Below are 18,093 nucleotides of genomic sequence, written 5' to 3'. Positions count from 1 at the left end.
TACAGTTTCTTATTATACTGACCAGAGTCATTAGGCCTATAATACACTCCTACTTTCAATTTTGATCTTCCAATGCTTATGTCACACCAGACTGATTCGACATTGCACTGTCCAGCAATGTCGACTTCACTTCCTTGGAAAGGATATCTTCTGATAGTGAGGTTGAAGTCAATTTTATTAGTTGCTAATCCATTTGGGCTCTTCCATGTCCACTTTCTGTTCACCCTTTTCTTGAAAAAAGTGTAAATTACTGACAATCCTCGAGATTCTGAAAATTCCACAAGTCTTTCATTTCTTTCACCAATTCGAAAATTTCCTATAGTTCTCCTTTCTGCACTGTTTTGTCTCTTTCCAACCTTAGCATTGAAGTCTCCCATAATGATAGTATAGAAGGTTTTCTGCCCATCTAAAAGACTCAATTTCGGTGTACATTTCTTCAACCTCTTCATCATCATGGCTCGATGTTGGTGCATAAATCATTATAAACTTTAGCTTATACCTCTTAGAAATCCTGAGTAGCAGTCTTGACACCCTTGGTGATTACTTTTGAATTCCAAAATGTTGTTTTTTTTTTTTTATCTTTTTGGACTAGAAATCCAACTCCACCTTCGCTCCTTTCACTGTTTCCATTGGTGTACAGTAGATTTCCACTTGATAAACTTTAAGTGGTATAATTCTCATTTCTTCCTCTTCAGCCAGACCAATGATATTCCTATTCACATTTTCTAATTCCTTTTCCAGCTCTAATATGCTATCTTCACTGATGATAGTGATCTTAAGATATGAATGATACTTACATTGCAACACGCCAAGTTCAGTTTCCATGCGTGGCATACCCAGAGATTCTTTACACCCTCTGCTTCCACTCACTACCGCAAGAGGAGGAGTGAAAGCCACTGGGGACTGAGGGCCACTTGTTTTGTTGTGGCGTCATGTGCTGGAGGGTTTGGTCTTTTCCTCTTCATGCTGACCAAAGACGTCTTGAAGAGAACCACTCTACACGTTCGTTGCCACCTAAGTGACGTAGCAGGGCTTACCGTCGAGAAGGTGTGCATGAGTGGATTTTAGGGAGGCAGACCAACCGGACTTCTCCTAAATCTTCTGAAATAGAAAGATATTGGATCCATCAGAGTTCTAGACTGAGTGTTGGATAACACACAGTATGCCTGTTCCCCTCTAGTTAGATACCGAGTCACAACTCGAGCAAAATGTGCCGGTACACCATCATGCATAAACCACTTGTTCTGGCTTTGCTGAAGTGGAACATTATCATCATCAAGGAGGTCTGGAAGAACATTCTGCAGGAACTGAAGGTACAGTTCTCCTGTTAGCCTGTGTGGCAGAAAGTATGGTCCAATTAGACAGTCTCCTAGTAGTCCTGCCCAGACATTCAACGAGAAACATTGCTAATATTGTGACTTAGGATTTTCGTCAGACCAAACGTGACAGTTATGAAAATTAAAAATACCATCACGAGTAAACCCAGCTTAATCAGTGAACAAAATGTTGTTTAAAAATTGGGGGTTCAGGACATGCTGTTGTTGCATCCACTGGCAGAAGTTCACTATGGGAGGGTAGTCTTTATTTCTGAGACCTTGTACACGCTGGATATGGTAGGGGCACAGTAATTGACTATGTAAAATTTGCCACACACTGCTATGACTCAGTACATACTCTTACAGAGCAACCCTCCATGTCGAAATTCCTGGATTTTGTTCTATTCTTTCTAACACCCTTTCCTCAACATCAGGTGTTATGCTGCTGGACTTACCTGCTCGTACTCCATGTGTGAAGCGCCCATGGTGTCTAAGGTGTTGACGTACCCTGATAAATGTGCAGCTGCTGGGCTGCATTTGGTGTGGAAATGCTTCTTGGTACAAACATGCACTGCCATTGGCTTTACCATACATGAAGTGCATGTCCGCATACTCTTCATTGCTGTAACCTCTTTCCATGTTGACTATCCTTTGGCAAGTACTAGTGTGCCTGCTACGTCTCAGAGCACTGAGAGAGGAGAAAGGGAGAGAATGAACATAACCTAACCTAAAAAAACAAGCCAGTGGTGGATCCCAACTAGAAATGTGCAATATCTCAAAAACGATTCACTCAAGGACCCGTGATTACTAGGCTTTTTTTGCATATTGTAGACTGTACAGTTCACCTTTAATTTATTGAACATCACTTTTGAAACACCATGTATAATGGCTATACCGAAACCTGGAAAAGATCATTCAATTCCTCTCAATTTTAGACCAATTTCTCTCACCAGCTGCTTGAGTAAGACTTTGGAAAAAAATGGTTCACCATCGACTCAGCTGGTATCTTGAATCCCGAAACATAATCATTAACAATCAGTTTAGTTTTCAAAAGAATAGATTTTCCCTAGACCTCATGACAAAAGCTGAATCAAACATAAGAAACGCATTCATCAGAAACCAACATAAAGAAGGCTTTTGATACCACATGGTGATACAGTATCCTAAGAGATCTCCATTCTATTCATATGAGAGGGCATTTGCCATATTTTATTCAAAGCTTCCTTCAACACAGATCTTTCCAAGTTAGGTACTGGCAGGTTTTATCTCAAACATACATACAAGAAGAAGGAATACCACAGGGCTCTGTTCTTAGGCACTCTGTTTTCAATACGAATAAACAATATCACAAACCGCATTCCAAACACTGTTGTCTCATATCTCTATGCGGATGACCTTACCATATCCTGCCATTCCCAGAATATGAACTGTATCGAGAGGCATCTATAAATATCCATAAATAACATTGAATTATGGATGGCACAAAATAGATACAGACTGTCAAGCCACAAATCTACAGCCCTACATTTCTGCACAAAGCACAGAATGCATCCTGAACCTGAGTTGCACTTGGCCAATTACCCTCTACTAGTCGTGAACAGTATTCATCTCCTAGGGCTAATTTTTGATAAGTTAAACTTCCTGGAGCACATAAAATAAGAACTACTTGTGCAAAGAAAATGAATATACTCCGGGTCATCTGCTGAGATCTAATTAGGGTCTTATATAAGTCCCTAATTAGATCTCGGCTAGACTATGGAGCACCTGTTTATGACTCAGCTAGGGAGGAGAACACCTTAGCCCGACTTGTGCCCATCCAACACTCTTCTCTTAGGATAGTCATGGTGCATACAGAACATCAGCAGTTCAAAGTCCTTATGTTGAGGCTCACCAACCTTCACTTAGCATCAGAAGAAAGATGTTGCTGATGAACTACTCAGCTGAAATTAAAAGCCTGCCTACTCATCCTGTTTGTTCACTACTTCATGATCCTCAGTGGAAAACTCACTATGCAAATAAACCCAGAACAATTCGGCCTACTGGTATCAGACTGCAGAATCAAACAGAAAGCTGGAACATTCAGTTTGATAATATCTTCAGAATCAAAAGATCCAGATCCACTGTGGACTGACTATCTTCACACTTTCTTCTGATGAATACTTTGAGCAATGGGGTAAATGTTCCATAGCAAAGATCCAACAACTCCATTTTGCTCATACAAAAAAGTATCCCCAATTTACCAAGATCTATACTGATGGGTCAAAGTGTGAAAATGAAGTGGGTGCAGCTGGTGTCTTCCCTAATTCAACTGTCTCATTTTCACTTCCATCCGAATGCAGCAGTTATACCGCTGAGCTCCATGCCGTTAAGCATGCTTTGAAAAACATCTCACTCCTGTCAATAAATAAAAGCATAATATATACTGATTCACAAAGTGCTATTTTAGCTTTAAAAGGCACTTCCTCACCTAACAATCCTTTATTAAAACTCATAAGACATAAGCTGATGCAACTATATGAGCATCAGGAAACTGTTATCTTCTCTTGGATCCCTGGCCACAGTGGTATTCCAGGAAATGAATGTGCAAATGATCTAGTCTCATATCCTGATTATAGACACAATATATGGAGAACATGCATGAAACAGTGGACACTTCTGTGGAAAATGCAAACAAATAAGCTATTTCAAGTAAAATCTGAACCGCAATTATGGACATCTTGCCTTCATAAAAATAGAAAAGAAGTAATCTTAGCCAGAATCTGAATAGGTCACACTCACCTCACACATTTATATCAGCTTACAGGAAATGATTATCCTCGGTGTGCGCACTGCTCGCAACCACTTACAGTAAAACATATACTCCTTGAATGTAGCTTGTTCAGAAATGCCCGAAGAACGGCTTTTAGTTTCATTTGAGGTCTACAACAACCTCTGTTTCTCAATAGCATCATAGGTAAAGAAGCAAATCTCTCTCTCTGAATTCTTTTTCTATTTAAAACAAATTCAAATGTATGACCGTTTCAAAGTGCTGCACAAGCAGTTCATATACATAAATTCAATTGATTTGTGAGGCACAATATGACCTAAGTTGCCCTTGCACCAGAAAACACCACAACAACAACATTGTGAAGAGGAAAACTAGTCTGACAAATTTGATTGGATACTGATGAAATCACAAAGGAAATGGACGCAAAAAATAATTTTGATATCATATACTGGGATTTCAAGAAAGCCTTTGATACTGTTGCAAGTAAAAGACTGCTTTACAAAGTGGAGCAGTGTGGCATTAAGGGCAAGTTACTGCTATGGATAATGGGAGGATGACTGAGTGGTAGAAGGCAGATAGTGTTATCAGCGGAAGCTACTCTTTGTGAACTAATGTTATTAGTGGAGTCTACCAGAGTTCAGTGATGGGTCCATTGTTGTTTTCTGTTTATATTAATGATATTGATGTAGATATATCAGGCTTAATGTCCAAGTTTGCAGATGATACAAAGGTTGAAAGGGTGGTTAATGACAGTAATGATGGTATGCTACTGAAACAGGATCTGAAACATTTAGGCAGCTGGGCTGAGAAATGGCAATCGAAGTTTTAACATTGATAAATGCAAAGTACTACATATGGGTAGCAGTAACCCAGAGTAAAGTACAGACTGTGTAGTATTACACTCACACTCAAGGTACTGGAAAATGAAAAATACGTGGGAATAATTGTGCATTCAGATTTGAAGTTCTCTGGGTAGTGCAGACTGGCTGCCAGGAGGACAGCTCATGGTGTTTTGTCAGAGATATACAGGAATTTTGCTAGCAGGGATAAGGAGGTAATTATTCCATTGAATAAGGCAATGGTCAGGCCACATCTGAGTACTGCATACAGGTCTGGAGGCCTCATTGTAAAAAGGATGTAGAACTGCTGAGATTGAGTAGAAAGGAGAACAAGATTGGTGAAGGGAACAAAGGGGTGCTCATACAAAGAAAGGCTTCAGTTCTGCAAATTGCAGCGTCTGGAGACTAGTCACCTGCGAGGTGATCTGATCTGATTGAGGTGTTTAAGGGTTTGGGTTGAGCAAGATCAATGCTGATGGGATTCTTCCTCTTGCTCAGACGACGCAAGAGGGGGCACAAATTCAAATTGAGGAAGGACAGTTGCAGAATAGATGTGTAGAAGTTTGCCATTAACTAGTCGGTGGTTGATTGCTGGAACAAACTTCCATCTGTCATTTTAGAAGTTGATAGCTTAAATAAATTCAAGATTTAGGCCTAAATGGTTGTCAGATGAACTAATGAGACATGTGGCAGAGAAGAAAAATGCATGGAATACATACAAATTAATGGGCGACATGGAAGCCTATGATAGATACAAGTTGGTCTGTAACCAAGTCACAAAGGAGATTAGGCAGGCAAAGGCAGACTACGAAAAATCTTTGGCAAAGGATGCAAAGAAAAACAGAAAAGAGTTCTTTACCTATTTAAACTCAAGAAGGAAAGGGATGAATCAGATTGGTCCACTGGATATTGATGGTTCAACAGTTGAGGATCCTGCTCAGGTGGCTAACAATCTAAACGAGTATTTTGCATCTACATTCACGCATGAGGAGTTATTCAGGAAGGAGAATGACGTAGGTAAAGTAGACATTGGCAGTGAGCTAGATGATTTTGTAATAACTGAGAGGAAAGTGGAGGAGAGATTGTTGAGGATAAACATAAAAAAAGCACCTGGGGTGGATGGGATCTATCCAGTTATATTAAAGGAGGCAGCAAAGGAAGTAAGCAAACCGCTAGCCATAATTATGAGAGCTTCTTTGGACTCAGGGGAGGTACCCATAGACTGGAGATGTGCAAATGTAACCCCAATTCACAAAGGAGGATCAAAGGCTGACACAAGTAATTATAGACCTGTTAGTTTAACTTCTGTTCCAGGAAAATTAATGGAGGCACTGGTTAAAGAAGCACTGCAGGATCATCTAGACAAGGATTCAGTTATAGCTCAGGCGCAGCATGGTTTTGTTAAGGGCAGGTCTTGCCTGACCAATTTGATTGGATACTATGATGTAGTCACAAAAGAACTGGATGCAGGGAATAACTTTGATATTATATATTTGGATCTTAGAAAGGCATGTGCAACAGTATCAAAAACCTTTCTAAGATACAAATATATAATAACTTTGATATTATATATTTGGATCTTAGAAAGGCTTTTGATACTGTTGCACATGGAAGACTGCTGCACAAATTGGAGCAGTGTGGCATTGGAGGCAAATTGCTGCTATGGATAAGGGGATGGTTGAGTGGCAGAAGACAGAGAGTAGTAATCAATGGACACTGCTCAACGTGGACTAATGTTATTAGTGGAGTTCCTCAGGGTTCAGTGTTGGGTCCGTTGTTGTTTTTGGTGTTTATGAATGATATTGATGATGGTATATCAAGTTTAATGTCCAAGTTTGCAGATGACACAAAGGTTGGCAGGGTTGTTAAGGACACTACTGACGCTATGCTGCTGCAACAGGATCTGGAAAGGTTGAACAGATGGGCTGAGAGGTGGCAAATGAAGTTTAACATTGACATATGTAAAGTACTACATATGGGAAACAGTAACCCCAGAGCAACGTATCAACTCTGCGGTACTACACTGACAGTGGTGGAGAATGAAAAGGACCTGGGGGTAATTGTGCAGGCAGATATGAAGTTCTCTGAGCAATGCAGACGAGCTGCAGGAGTAGCTCATGGTGTCTTGTCAATGATATACAGGAATTTTTCTAGCAGGGATAAGGAGGTGATTATTCCCTTGTATAAGGCAATGGTTAGGCCACATCTTGAGTACCGTATACAGGTCTGGAAGCCTCATTTCAAGAAGGATGTAGAGCTGCTGGAACGGGTACAGAGAAGGGCAACAAGATTAGTGAATGGAACAAAGGGTTGCTCTTACGAAGAAAGGCTTAAGTTTTGCAAATTACAGAGTCTGGAGACTAGGCACCGGCGAGGTGATCTGATAGAGGTGTATAAGGCTTTGAATGGTTTGAGCATGCTCAATGCCAATGGGATTCTTCCTCTTGCTCAGAATAATCACCTCAGAGGGCATAAATTCAAATTGAGGAAGGACGGATGTCGGATAGATGTGCGGAAATTTGCCTTTGGCCGGCGGGTGGTTGGTTGGTGGAACCGACTTCCATCATTTGTTGTTGAAGTTGATAGCCTAAACAAATTTAAGGCTCAACTGGACAGGTATTTCGAACGAACGGAGGGGTGAAATGGGAGTGGTGTGTTTTTTTTTTGTTTTTTATTGGCTGATGCTGAATAAGCTTGCTTTCTTGCATCGTATGCCTCTACTAATGCTAAATTCAAGGGAGAACTAGACAACCTACTGGAGGGAATGAATAGGTGAAATGGGAGGTGTCTTTTTTTTTTTTTTGGTTGATTCTCTGTAAGCTTTTTTTCTTGCATCATTTGCCCCTGCTAATACTATGCATTTTTTAAATATAAAAAAAAAATATATTACCACTTTTACACTATGTGAAATTAATAATATAGTTTACTATCACTATGTGAAATTAATAATGTAGTTTATTATCTATTCTACCTAAACTACTATACATAAGGTAGTTTCAGGTATCTTACAGATACCCATCATCAGACCATACTGCTGAAAGACTCCTCTTGACAGTGCTCACCAAAACCTGATGTGCATTGGGTAGATTAATAAACTATATTATTAATTTCACATGGTATAAGAGTGGTAATATATTTAGTAATAATCTTAATGGAAAACAACCATGTAACGTCCTTCCCTAACTATATTTTACAACTCTAATTTTACTTTTGAATTTATGTATCTATGTATTTATTTATGTTATATAAATTATATAAACTGCTCTCTCCCCGCTCTGCCTCTCACCTCCTCCCTAGCTACATACCCAGCTGCATATGGCCAGTTTGCCCAGGCTTTAACACAGCAGCCTGCTGTGGTTCCACAAACTCAAAGGGAAGGTAAGCAATTTTTATATCATTTCTAAATATACAAAAGTTATTTATGTTGAATCAAAAATTCTGTTTTTGAGAAATGAAATTCTTTACACTTTTATTTGTTTTCACAAAATTCAAAAATTTAGTTTTGAAAAGAGTTAGTAATGTAATAAGGGTTTTAAAAGGACTGTTGAAGTGGAATAAGCCTTTTGCTACTGACATTGGGGAAATCCCTGGAAAATGTAATGTTATATTTAAAAAAAAAATTTTTCTTTTGTCTTTTAATGGAAATTGCCTCACAGGTGTAACACACCTGTGAGGCATTCTTAATGTAATATGAGACCACCCTTATAACAGTGTTGCTTTGCAACTGTGTTACGTCTTGCTTAAAGTCTGTACATCACTGAATATTTTGAATAAAGGAAATAATTTTTATTTTTGTTTCAAACAGGGTAAGGAACTTCTATACAGGCCAAAATTTCAAAACGAATATATTGTAATTATAAATTGTTGAAGTTATTTAATGGTTGTAGTGTTTGCACCACTATTTGCAATAATTTGGGTCGTAAGTGTTGCTTAAGTGTTGTGCCTGTTCTTTTTGAAAGTATCTTGTGAAAACCTTGTAAACAACTGGCAGTTGGCTTATTGGTCGATAGTTTTTCAAATCTGTTTGAAAGCCACTTTTTTTGTGCAGTAGGATTGCTTCTGCATTTTTCCATTCTACGGGTATTTTAAGTAGAAGGCATTTTGAAAATAGTTTGGCTAGAGCTTTACATAGCGGCTGGCCTCCAGCTTTCAACATTTGAACAGTGACTTTATCAGGTCCTGCTGCATTACCATTTTTCATTGATTTTATAGCATCATCTTCTTCTGCCAAAATTGCTGGTACAGCTTCTGCATCTGGTGTTAGATCTAGTTGTTGTCCTTTATCATTATAAAGATTTGAATAAAATTCTTCCACTTGCTTTAGTATTTGTTGTTGTTGTGCCATCCTGAAACTTCAAAGCAAACATTTGACTCTTGTGTATAACCATTTTTTGTTTTGCTTTCTTTAGCCCTTGATTTTATTCTATTGTTCTTCCAATGAGGTCAGTGTTGAACTTGCACATTTCTTCTTTTATGTGCTTTCTTATGGTCTTGGACATTTCTACATATTGTACTTTATTTATTATGTTGCCTTTGCTTCATTTCTCTTATCTTTTTCATCATGGCAGTTGTTTCTTTTGATATTCTGGCTGGTTTTTCTTGTTTTACAGTAAGTGCAAGGGGATAGGTAGTGTCTACAATAGTCTTAGTGACTTTGTCATTATCAGTCAAAATACCTGTGTTGGGAAGGTCTTGCTGCACACAAAAATGATTGCACAGTTCTAGTTCAAAGTTTTGACAATTTTTTTCAATAGTTGGTTAGTGTCGAACTTTATTTGACTTGACCAATTTTGTTCTTTCTTTCTTGTGTCAATTCTGATTTTTGCTCTCCGTAATCAGTGGTCACTTCCAACATTAAAATGGTTCAAGACTGAGCAGCAGTGAATGTCATTTTATTGTTTATCAAAGTCAATTTCACTAGCATTTCCAAGAGGCATTCGCCGACCCGGCTAGCTGAGTGGGTAAAGTGCCTGCCTGGCAACCCAAAGGTCAGGCTTGGATCAGAGTAGTGCAAAAACCTTGGGAGGTGCATTATGGCTACAGAAGACAATGCGGCAACAACTAACAAAAGGGAAAAAAAAAGAGGGATTCCATGTCCATTTTTGTTGGGCCTTCTTGAAAAATCAATTCATGATGAAAAAATTTTGCTCCTCCGCAAATTCAATTAGACTGCTTCTATCATCTCTTTTTCCAGTTCCATATGGGCTGACAGATTTTTCCGTTTTTGATCTTACCAATTCTTGCATTGAAATTGCCCATTACAATTGTACAATGGTAATCATCCTGCTTGTAAAGGTGCAAAATGTCTTCATAAAATTCTTCAACTTCATCATTACTATGATTACTTGTAGGGGCATAAGCTTGAATAATTTGAAGAAAATAATGGCTGTTTGGCTTAAAAGTATTTTAGCATCTTAAAAGCATTTAAAAGCTTTTGTTGGTCAGGAACCCAATTTCACTACACAGTCTATTATTTGTTCCTTTGTAGTATAGCCAATGTCCATTTTCTAGTTTGACCAAATCTTTTTTGAATCTCACATAAACGGATGATGTCCCAATAGTTCTTAAAAGCATTTATCTGTACTCATAGACTGAATGATAAGTGTTCTAATGTCCAAAAGCAGCCTGATCGAGCTTAGTGATTCGTAGCACCCTCTACCATTGAGCTGGTTTTCCTGCTGCCTTAGGTAGTAGCTCGCAGGCCTCTGGGGGAATGAGGGCTGTTTATTTTGTTTTGAAGCCATGTTGAGGGAATAGACCATAATCTGCCATGTTGGTCCAGTGCTGGTTGGCAGATTTTGGATCGAACCGATTTAGTCTGGTATCTTAGCTTTGATCTGTCCATCATAGGTGTCTCTGATAGGAGTATATGTTCCTGATGACAGCTTCATTGACATGCACAAACACTCCTGCCATGATAAGGCATCGATTCATGGGAGTGATATATACATATACAGGGTGTCTCAAAAATATTGGTTCAAACGTTTAGGGGAGGTAGGTAACATCTAAAGGAATGTGAATCGCATAGAAACCCATAACCAGAAATGTTACTGTAAGTCGGTAGATGGCGCTGTTCATCAGTTCGCGAGAGGGAAAATTTCTGGTTTACTAATTCAAGCAGTAGTTGCCGCACGAAGAGCATGCATTGATATACAAACTGTGAGCTGGCAGACAAGCACCTAGCATACGGATTAGCAGAGGGCAGTGGACGAGCCGCTCAACGAATTTATGGAGAATGCTTCCCAGACAGACATATACCAGACCATCGTTTATTTGCATGTGTGCATCAAAATTTGTGCGATTATAGGTCATTTAGAGGTAACAGGAGTAGTGCGGGCAGACCACATTTGAAGCAACTCCCGCCATGGAAGAAAGTGTGTTGAATGCTGTCCAGAATAATCCTACTACCAGCACAAGTGCCGTTGTCTCTGCCTTTGGAGTGTCTCGTTGCAGTATACAGCGTGTCTGGCACGACGTTACATTACACCCCTTTCATCTCCAAAGGGTTCAGTTACTGTTCCCCCAATATCATCCTGCACGTGTGGCTTTTGTGCAGTAATTTCTCCAAGAAAGTGTTCAAGACTTGAATTTTCCAGCCTATGTTTTTTTCACGATGAGGCTTATTCAATCAACACAATGCTCATGTGTGGGCTCACAACAACCCAACGTGTGCCCCCATGCTGCACAACATCGCTTCGCAATAAATGTGGGCAGGTATGGTCGGTGACTGCTTAGTCGGCCCATACCTGTTACCATCCCACATGAACTCCGCTAAATATCAGATCTTTCTTGAACAAGTTCTACCAGAGTTACTTGACGATGTTCCAGCAAATGTGAGACACAACATTTGGTTTCAACATGATGGGGTGCCTGCCCATTATGGAAGGTGTGTTTGTGACCATTTGAACAGGCGTTTTGGGCATCAATAGATTGGCCGTGGTGAACCCATTGCCTGGCCCCCATGCTCACCTGATTTATCGAGCCTTGATTTCTTTCTGTGGGTGGGGCCCTCAAATCTGTCGTGTATGAATCGCCTGTGGAGATGGAAATGGATCTCGTGGTGAGACTCGTCTGCGCTGCTACTGTCAAAGAAACTCCAGGTGTGTTCGACCGTGTCCGCCAATCCATGCTGCATCGGTGTCACACATGCATCGCGTCTCATGGTGGAACCTTCGAGCATCTGTTGTAACATCATGAAATGCATCCATTGTTAATATTATGTCAAATAAATGTTTGCCACTAATTGCTGTCTTGTGTCATTTTTGCTTCTTGTGCCTCTGCTACTACTTTCCCATGACGTTTCCGGTTATGGGTTCCTACGCGATTCACATTCCTTTAGATGTTATCTACCTCCCCTAAATGTTTGTACCAATATTTTTGAGACATCCTGTATATTATAATCATCTTGAAAGTTATTAACAGTATAATGCTTTATCAGTTATAATTGCATTGTAACTGATAAGTGTTATAGTTACAATTATAATTCAATTATAATTATACTAATTGTGTATTATATATATTATGTTATATAAACATAAGTTTTATACATCCATCTGAAAATGCAAATATATAGTGTGAATGAAAAATTCTCTCACTTAAGAAAATTTGAGGAAAAAATTCCTGTAATCAACTACCTTGCCTTACAGAGGTTGAACATGTCAGTGGCATACAGGAACTTTGCTAGTGGGGACAAGAAGGTTAATTATCCCATTTAATAATATAATAGTTAAGCCACATCTTGAAGTTCTTCATACAGGTATGGAAACTTCATTTTAAGAAACATGTGGATCTCTTGGAACTAGTAGAGAAAATCAACCAGAATGGTCAAGAACACAAAGACAGTTCTCTTACCTTATTCAGCCCTTGGAATCTAGACACTTGCCTTGTTTTGAAGTGCAAGGAGATCTGTTTTAAATGGATTGACTCAACTTATTGATGATGGTATTCTAACACTTCTTGGGCAACACACAAGTGAACATAAACTTAAATTGAAAAAGTATGGCTTCATGATAGATGTGTGAAAATTTGCTCTCAGCCAGAGAGTAATTGATTGTTGGAAGACACATCTTTCTTGTTTAAGTGGAGAGTTTGAATAAATTTAAAGAGGAATTAGACATAATCATGAGAGGGATGGACAGATGAACGGATAGTATTTCCCCCCCCATTTTGCTTCCTTGCCTTATTTGCCACTGTTACTACTGCTAATAATAATAATAATAATAATAATAAGACTCAGAAACCTGCTGAAAGCAAAGCTGAATGGAAGGACACAGTTAAAGCCATAGACACCTATGCAGTCCCAGTACTAACGTACTCCTTCGGGGTCGTAGATTGGACTAACACCGAGCTGGAGGATATCATGAAAAAGACAAGGACAATGATGACCAAAAGCCACCAACATCACCCGAAATCTGCCGTGAAGAGATTTACAAATGCCCAGGAAGAAGGAGGAAGAGGCCTGATAGACCTCATTGAGCAACAGAAGACAGTGATAGTTAACTTGAAGGATTACTTCCAAAAACACACAGCAGAATTCCAGCAAGCCATAAGGAAGATAGACAAGTGATATGCCCCACTCACCCTAAGCGAGGAGGCCCCCCCCAAACCAGGAGGCACAAACGAGGCTAGAAAGATGGGCAGAGAAGACACTACAATGATCTCCATCAAGATCACGTAGATAAAATTACTTCCAATGCATGGCTCACGAGCAGGGCGCTCTTCCCCGCGACTGAAGGATTCATATTCGCTATCCAAGAACCAAGTAATCAACATCAGGAGCTATAGAAAATACATAGCCAAATAGCCCTGATTGTTCGATGCCACCTGGCCTCAGAAACATTCCAACACATCACTGCGGGATGCAAGGTGATCACCCAGATTGAGTACACTCATAGAAACGGCCAGGTAGCCAGGATAATACATCAGAAGCTAGCAAGGAAATACCAGTTGATCGAAGAAAGTGTACCATACTACAAGTATGAACCACAGGCAGTACTAGAGACCGCAACCCACAAGCTGTACTGGGACTGCACCATAATAATGGATGGGACAATCCCACAAAACAGCCGGACATAACCCTTGTGGACAAGAAGGAAAAGCTACCTATCTGATTGACATAATGGTACCCAATACTGGCAACCTGCAGAAAACCCATGGGATAAAAATCAGGAAGTACATGAACCTAAGACAGGAGATGAAAGAGATGTAGCATATGTAACAAGTAACAACCATTCCAATCATCGTGTCAACCACGGGTATGGTGCCAAAGACCCTACATAACAGCCTAGCAGCAATAGGTCTTCCAGCAAACACCTACAAGGAACTCCAGAAAGTCACAGTCCTGAACACCTCTAGGATAGTCAGAGAGTTCCTCAACCAACAGTAACACCAGACATAACAACAACCACCCTGTGTACTTGGTAGCAATACCCATGATGAGGTGGAACACCAATCAGGGAGAAATAATATAAGAGCAATAAATAATAATAATAATAATAATAATAATCTTATACTAACATCAAATGTGCTGATCGAAACAGTTTGAATTACTGTGTTCATAGTGAAATATGTTTTAACAATACTGGCAACACAATATCTAAGTGTATTTCATTCATCTAGAGTATCAAACAGGCAACATAAGTCTTTACTAAATAACTATTAAAACCATGTGTAAAATATTCTTGCATCCGATAAATCCAGAAAACCTTGCTACTACATGAATGACCAACAAACAAGTTCCAATCAGTATCTAGAAAGTTAAAATCTAATAGGAAGATATCAGTACATAATGTCTTCTTATTTGATATTTTCCAGGGCATCAGCTCCTTTTCTTTAGGGCACATTTATTCACATCTATCAAAATTGCAGATTTTTAAAAAATTTTTCACCCTCTTTGCATCTAATGCGTGCGAGCGCACGCGCACACACACACTATGATAAAATATCTTTTAGCAAATATATTATTAACTGTAAATAAAAGGTTTATATATATATTTATACAAAAAACATTTTTGTTAACTTGCAGCAAAGTACAAATGTTAATTTCTTTCAGGTCCTGAGGGTTGCAATCTCTTTATTTACCATTTACCTCAAGAATTTGGAGATGCTGAATTAATGCAGATGTTCATGCCATTTGGCAGTGTCATCAGTGCAAAAGTCTTCATTGATCGTGCCACTAATCAAAGCAAGTGCTTTGGTATGATTTTGATTAATATCATGAGCCTGTTAAAATATTTCTTCCTTTCTGTGTAATGTAATATAAAGTATGAAATACACAATTGAGGAAAAGACTAAACTGTGAATTGAATTGATACGGGAAAAGATTAAACTGCGACTTAAATTTTATTGTCACTTAAATTAAACTTAATATTACTAAAATCATTTACATACATTACATAGTCACCAAACTAATTTTCCTTCTCCCACTTCCAGTTACTTTAGGCAGAGTTATCAAAATCATACTTATAGTAATATGTATTGCTCACATGGAATGTAGATATATCTAATGTTTGGATCATATAGACACTGTATGCAAAGCAGAGTGTATATGAAGACTTTGTTGAACTCAGCATAAATAATTAAATAAAACAAATGATAAAATAAATTTTAATATTTATTTATTTATTTGTGCAGATTGATTATCAGAGCATTGTCTGAGTTTTCAAGTGAGAAAAAGGGTAAATGTGGTTGACCCGCCATCACTCTGCAGCAAACTTGTAAAACATTACTTGATGTTTAACCACAAAAAAGTTATAAATAAGAGACACTGCAGATACTTATGGAAAAAAATAATTAATAGGAAACGTATGATTGAAAGTATGTGGTAGGATTCCTTATTTATATATATATATATTTATAAACGTTGGCTTCAGCCAGTGTATATCTTAATTGATACAGAAAAATTCTCCAACCATTTCTATCACCATTTCTTCACCCCCACCTTATTTTGGGTACTTTCTCTCCATATATTGAAAGTATCGAAAGCAACTGTAGAACGTATCAACTGAAATAAATAATTAAAAAACAAAAAAATCAGAAAACAACATTACAGACCCCTGCATTTTAACACTAAAATGTGCATATGTAAAAGCAAGGTGCCAGATGTATAACATAACTTTTATTTTTTTTTTAATTTGTACAAATTAAAATAAGTTTATCCCATTACAAACCATATGTACTTTTGTTGCATAAGTAACCATATGATAATTTGTTTTGACACTTGATATACTTTTTTTTTTTTTTGTTTTTATCAGGATTACCAAAAGCAAAATTGTGTAATTTCTTCTAGCCATGGTATATACGGCAAAATTGTGAAATAAACATGTGCAGCCATTTTCACATGACTGTTAAATATTGAATGTGATAGAAATATGAGTTGATACTGCACTAAAATACCTTTTTGTACTTAATTTAATTGCCATGTTTTTTATTACATTCCTTAATTTCTAAAATCAGGAATATATTATATTCAAGTGACTTCTGGGTTTTTTTTCAAATCATTTATTGTGCTGAATAATTCTTTTAGTTAAGAAAAGGAGGAATTGCCTCTGTGATGTCGTGTAGAACACTTCTGTGCTGATTTTCTCCTTTGTTGAATCACTTATACAAATAGTTTACATGTATTCCTCACACTCGCAGACGAAATCAATGATTGAATGCACCCCAGAATCGGAGGCCTGCGGACCCCAAGCCCAGAATACATCGAATCTCCAACCCTACTCTTTGAGTGATCGAGGACAATAAGTCCATACTTTAAAAACAAATTAAATGCTTTGAAACCAATTTACATACTGAATCCATTCTTTTAACACTTTAAAAACAAATATTAAAAGATAAAAAACATTAAGAATCCTCTGAGACAAGAAATTAAAAGAATTTAGTTTCTTAATGTCAAAATTAAGACGTTAAGAAATAGTTTCTAAAATTTACAAAAAATGTAACTTTGTCTGGATTTCAGTGAAGTCTGTAATATGTGTTTTTTTAAATAAACAAATGTGCTATACTTTTCAAAATGTAACCAGTATGTTATTGATTTAGGCTTACAAGTTACCAGTGGGTTGTAAGTTGTAAGCCAATATATATACAGTGGACTCCCGCTAATCCGAACCCCGCTAATTCGAACATCCGCCTAATCCGAACACGTTTCGGTCGGCGGAGAGGAAATTTTTTAGTTCGCAAAATATACGTTTTTTGTATTTTCCAGTTAAATTTAAATGGCATTAATGGTACAAAAACATTTAGAATTCCACAAAACAATTGTATTTTATTGTAGTACTGTACTAATACAAAATTAATAAATCAGTGTTTGACATGGCCTATTAAAATTACAGATCTATACTTACACACCAAAACAGGAACAAAAGTCATTTTTCAGAAGTAACAAACTCTGTTAGTTTCTTTTGACGTAACGATGAAAATCGGCTAGATGATGCTGTTTCGCCACCGCTTCATAAACATGTAGTCTGCCAGTGTAACGCTGGGATGTTGTTCTAAGTAGCGTAAAGCGAGGTCAAGGGCCGCTGTCGCGTCTCTGTGCGACACAAGTTCCTCAGAAACACCGGGCTCGTCATCATTCTGCTTGGAGTCTTCTTGGGTGACAGCTGCCACGATGTCCTCATCCGACAGGTTTTCATGACCTATTCCATCCGCTGCAATCCACTCGTTAACGTCAGATTTTATCGCTTCCTCGCACCCGGGAATTTCCTCTACGAGATGAATTAATTGTTCTATGTCATTGTTTTCGTCAGAGCTATCGACAAAGCTGAGAGAGGGCCATAATTTCTTCCATGATCTTTGTATGGACTGCTCGGTTACACCCTCCCACGACTCAACAACCCAATATACAACATCTTTTAAGTTCACTTGTTTAATTTTCTCATGTAAAGAAAGTGAATTGGTGTTATCTTCTATCAAGGACCTAAGATATTTCTTTTTGTATGCAAGCTTGATAGACTGTAACACCCCTTGGTCCATGGGCTGTAATAATGGTGTTACATTAGGCGGTAAAAAAGCTGCCTTTATATCCCCTGATGTCAACTCGGAAACGTCTGGGTGCGACGGCGCATTGTCTATGAGGAGAATGGCACAAGGTGGCAAATCATTTTCATTGCTGAAACGTTTCACTGCTGGAACAAATTGATTATGAAACCACTCAATGAAAAGCTGTCTGTTC

At 38.3% G+C, this 18,093-nt stretch overlaps 1 protein-coding gene across 6 annotated transcripts in view; it reads left to right on the top strand.

Moving 5' to 3' along the window:
- The window catches only part of bru3 (CUGBP Elav-like family member bruno 3), a 714,377-nt gene that overhangs the window by 565,836 nt on the left and 130,448 nt on the right, over window positions 1-18,093 (top strand). For all 6 annotated transcript variants that reach the window (XM_090373320.1, XM_090373312.1, XM_090373338.1 and 3 more), the window contains exons 10-11: window positions 8,220-8,300; window positions 14,974-15,117. In XM_090373320.1, coding sequence (XP_090229446.1) covers window positions 8,220-8,300; window positions 14,974-15,117 — 225 coding nt within the window. The remainder of the gene's footprint in view (window positions 1-8,219; window positions 8,301-14,973; window positions 15,118-18,093) is intronic.

Source organism: Mastigoproctus giganteus, chromosome 1 (assembly GCF_048544385.1).
Source record: "Mastigoproctus giganteus isolate SK-2022 chromosome 1, ASM4854438v1, whole genome shotgun sequence".
NCBI lineage: Eukaryota > Metazoa > Arthropoda > Arachnida > Uropygi > Thelyphonidae > Mastigoproctus > Mastigoproctus giganteus.
Note: the sequence above shows the minus strand (reverse complement) of the source record. Positions and strands in the feature narration are given on the sequence as shown.